The sequence below is a fragment of the Cryptotermes secundus genome, unplaced genomic scaffold (genome assembly GCF_002891405.2).
Source record: "Cryptotermes secundus unplaced genomic scaffold, Csec_1.0 scaffold1075, whole genome shotgun sequence".
Lineage (NCBI taxonomy): Eukaryota > Metazoa > Arthropoda > Insecta > Blattodea > Kalotermitidae > Cryptotermes > Cryptotermes secundus.
The window spans coordinates 2,308-4,139 of NW_019734377.1; the positions used below are offsets into that span (position 1 = coordinate 2,308).

Here is a 1,832-nt window from a genome sequence, read left to right on the forward strand (position 1 = left end):
TGACACAAAGAGAATGACCGGAAGAAACAGACGTGGTAAAATAATAGGCATATTTTCTTGGAATCATGGGTAATGAACTTTTCTGAGATTTTCGTAGATACGATCCAATTTCGAGAACTGGTAATTAGAGTTAACTAATTATCGCACTAGCCAGGAATGCTCACCAGTAGAGGTACGTGGAGTGATTCGTCTCCACCCGACTGGTCCTACAATCCATCACAGATATGAGGCCTTCCTATAGTTGAGTTTATCTCTAGCTTTCAGCTTTTCACGTGCCTTCAAAATAATCTGAAGATATTTATTTCTATTTCTCTGTTCGCAGGTGGAGGGATGGAAATGGCTACGGCAGATGATGCAAGGATCTTACAGTGCCGAGTGTGCTGCAATTATATCCAGGCTCGTATACTACAGTGTCCTAACGGTCATCTGATTTGCTTCAGGTGTCGTTCCAAGTTGACTCACTGTCTATTGTGCAGGGAACGTGTGGGATACAATCGGAACGTGGGAATGGAGCTAATTGCTAGAACCCTTAAGCTCCCATGCAACTATTCAAAATTTGGCTGTGCAGTAGCCCTTCAACACAATGAGAGGGGGGAACATGAAGAAACATGTGAATTCCGGCCATACACCTGTCCGATCCTGGGGCCTTTTTGCACGTGGGAAGGTTCCCTGGAGGAAGTGGCGCCTCACCTCATGACGTCTCATTGCTTAATCCCAACTGATGAAGACAAGGATATTAATTTATCAATTGGAGACATCAATGAGCCAGGACCAGTTCCCTCGCTCCATATGCTGTCCCGTTTTGGCCATAATTTTCTTGTGGGACTTTATAAACCAAACGCGGTTTTTAGAACTGAACAATCTTTTGTTACAATACAACTGATTGGGTCAAGGAAAGAGGCCAAAAACTTTTCATACAGGTTAAAACTGAATGGCCAAGGAAGTTGTGTGACATGGGAATCAACAATAAGATCCATCCATGAACGAGACTTCTCAGCAATCAGGGAACGTGACTGTCTGGTACTGAATCCCTGCACTGTCAAAGACTTTGCAGATAATGGCAAGCTGAGCTTCGATGTGTCAATTTCTATGGTCTGAGACTGGCATTCTTTGGAGTTGATGATCACTGCCAGCGTTTTAACAAGTATTGCCTATCGGTAACACTACGCAACATGACTTTTATTTCTGACATTAGTGTATAGTTCTGGAAAATACCCTCACGGATTCTCATATCAAGGAAACAGTTAAAACATTGCACAGAGGAGAAAACGTGATCAGCTGGTGTTTGAGGTAGCATATTTTTGCAGTGACTGTATGTACTTTACCAATTGTAAATATAAAGTGAAACAAGAATACAGACATTAATTTTCTATCAGTATATACATATGAGTGTTTACAGAGTTGAAATATTGAGAGAACTGCATGTAAATTTACTGTGTTTAAATCTTTACAGGAAAATATTATTTTGTACTACAGTTAAAATTCAGCATCACTAAAGCACTAAATAACACTGTTGAGTTTCTTTATTCAGATGTAATTACAGTTGCTAAATTGATTTATTTGTGGCAGATCTTCGTAATTTTTTAAAGGCGCCATTAAAAGCAGTGGTTTATTTGTGATGGTAGCAAAATCTGTAAAAGTGAATATGACTCACTGTTTGGTGTGAGAGCAATGGAAAAGTTCTTCTTTACACTGAATATAAAACTTTTGAAGTTTACAAGATTTATTTATTTTGATCTAAACATGCCCACTATCTACACTGCTTCCCTCTAGTGTTGAAATGAAGTGAAGTAACGCGATCAGCATGCCATTTTTCCCCTTTGACCTTTGGA

At 39.6% G+C, this 1,832-nt stretch overlaps 1 protein-coding gene across 1 annotated transcript; it reads left to right on the forward strand.

Moving 5' to 3' along the window:
- The first annotated feature begins 507 nt into the window (after positions 1 to 507).
- On the forward strand, positions 508 to 1,098 carry LOC111868944 (E3 ubiquitin-protein ligase Siah2). The gene has a single exon (XM_023860071.1). The coding sequence runs from the start codon at positions 508 to 510 to the stop codon at positions 1,096 to 1,098; it is 591 nt and encodes a 196-aa protein (XP_023715839.1).
- Positions 1,099 to 1,832: the final 734 nt, after the last annotated feature.